This window comes from Aplysia californica, unplaced genomic scaffold, assembly GCF_000002075.1.
Source record: "Aplysia californica isolate F4 #8 unplaced genomic scaffold, AplCal3.0 scaffold00125, whole genome shotgun sequence".
Taxonomy (NCBI): Eukaryota; Metazoa; Mollusca; class Gastropoda; order Aplysiida; family Aplysiidae; genus Aplysia; species Aplysia californica.
The window spans coordinates 532,388-534,602 of NW_004797395.1; the positions used below are offsets into that span (position 1 = coordinate 532,388).

At 45.0% G+C, this 2,215-nt stretch overlaps 1 protein-coding gene across 4 annotated transcripts in view; it reads left to right on the forward strand.

The window, feature by feature from the left end:
- The window catches only part of LOC101851492 (GTP-binding protein ypt1), a 44,858-nt gene that overhangs the window by 40,660 nt on the left and 1,983 nt on the right, over positions 1 to 2,215 (forward strand). For 3 of the 4 annotated variants that reach the window (XM_005096268.3, XM_005096270.3, XM_005096269.3), the window contains exon 2: positions 388 to 574. In XM_005096268.3, the coding sequence (XP_005096325.1) occupies positions 398 to 574 (177 nt within the window). In that variant the 5' untranslated portion in view covers positions 388 to 397. Of the gene's footprint in view, positions 1 to 384; positions 575 to 2,215 lie in introns of all 4 variants that reach the window. The other variant, XM_035969189.1, reaches the window with a different exon arrangement.

The following is a 2,215-nucleotide window of genomic DNA, read 5'->3' on the forward strand; positions in this document are numbered from 1 at the left end:
CCCCGACTGGACATAATTGAAATTGGCTCCCAATGTTGTTTGGCACAGTTTTGTCGGACCCGGACGTTAAATGCGGAGGTCCTGCCTCTTAAATAACCTTAATAGTGTTAGTAGGAGCTGTAAACCCGTACACCTACTCTTTTCTCTCCAGATAATCGTCATGTGTGGTTGACGTGTGCTCTGGTGTGGTTTGTTCCATCTTTCTCATCGAATATCCATATAGTCCTTAACCCCCTTCCTTCTTTTTGTGTTTGTTACTCTCTTGTAGCTCCTCTAATCTTCGACACTTATAAATGTATACCTAATAGTATCACAAGTGCCGTAAAACTTTTAGAAAACTAAAGATAATCGTCTTGATAACATTGATATTTTCTTGTGTCCCCTCAGCCAGGCCATCATGGCCACGGGCATCCCCAGCTTCAAGGTGATCCTGCACGGCGAGTACGGCGTGGGCAAGAGCTCCATCTTCCGCCGCTTCATGAACGACACGTTTACACAGGCCACTGGGAAACAGTCTACTATAGGCCTGGACCAGTGCACACGCACCATCGACCTGGGCTCCCAGAATGTCAAGGTGAGGAATGTCTTACATATAATATATAAATAAGTAGAAATTGGCAACGACGGCCACTCTCTGTAAAGGAGAGAAGAGATTGGCTAAGACAAGTGGACGTCTTACACAGTGTCATTATAATGGGGTTTTATTTTTTTGTTTGAAAAGGAAAAAGAAAAATCCTCCGGGGGGGGGTAAATGGGTGGTGACTGTTTGTACGCGTGATTGTGGCGTTCAGGCGACCTTTAGACAGGTCCGACTGTTCTTTACTTTTGCCAGTGTTTCTTCTAGTGCAGGGTTTCACCACAATTTTTCAGTCCTCAGTGGTGCAGTGGTTAGTCGCTTTGTCGTCACGCTCTCGCACTCAAAAGATTCGAGTTTGATTCACGAATTGAGAGATTTTTTGTCTAGTCCCTTTCTAACCCGGATTGGCCCAGCACTCAAGGTTCAAAGGCTACCCCCTAAACGATCTTAATTATTTCTATTTCTATGGGGACAGAAAACCCCCACCTGCATTAGAAAAAAAATACCCCAGACTATATTTTAACTAAGTGGGCCGGATAACTGAGAGAATGCTGAACGCAGGCCAGAATATTACTGTATTTTGTTCAATACAATATACTGATGTAAAAAAGGAAGGATCTGTCACATTAAAGCTGAGCAAGAATGTAATGCATTAGCCAGAAGTAACGAAATCTATAAAACTACGTCCTAGTTGCACCGTAAAGTCCTATGAAATCATTATATTAATTTGAAGACCAAGCCGTGACCGGACCACGCTACAAAAACTTCTAAGTATTCCTGCATGCACGATGGCATGGCGGCAAGCCGGACGAACTGACCCCTCGGACCATAGTGTGGTGACCCCTGTTCTAGTGGTTAATTACGGGATGAGTGTTTTCATGATCGATGTGTGTGTGTGTGTGTGTGTGTGTGTGTGTGTGTTCTAAGTTTGTTCATGTGTGTGTTATGTGTATGTATATTTGTATGTGTATGTATACGCGCGCGCGCGCGCGCGTGTGTGTGTGTGTGTGTGTGTGTGTGTGTGTGTGTGTGTGTGTGTGTGTATGTATGTGTGTGTGAGCGTGCGAGCGTGTGTAGGCGTGTGTATGAGCGTACGTTCGCGTGTATGAACGCAGTTGCGCGTGTGCGCGCCATCAGAGGCGCCAATCTCCGTGTTTAATTTTCGTAAGAGTTTTACGGCACTTGCAACACAATTAGGTCATATAAGTGCGGAAGAATAGATTTGAGGTGTTACAAGAGAGGTTACAAGAGAGATTACAAGAGGTTACAAGAGAGGTTACAAGAGGTTACAAGAGAGGTTACAAGAGGTTACAAGAGAGGTTACAAGAGAGGTTACAAGAGGTTACAAGAGAGGTTACAAGAGAGGTTACAAGAGAGGTTACAAGAGAGGTTACAAACACAAAAAAGAAGGAGGAGAGAAAAGAGCGATATACGGTATGTCGGACAGCAATTGAGAAGGAGCAAACCACACCAGAGCACCCGCCAACCAACCACAATCTCCGTGAGTGTGAGTTGCAGGCCGTGGCTGTTTCCGTGTTGCTAGGCAGCAGTGAGACAGACTCTCTCTCTCTCTCTCTCTCTCTCACGGCGACAACAACAACACACAAAGACCGCTGTTGTCACTAATGCTCAATTATC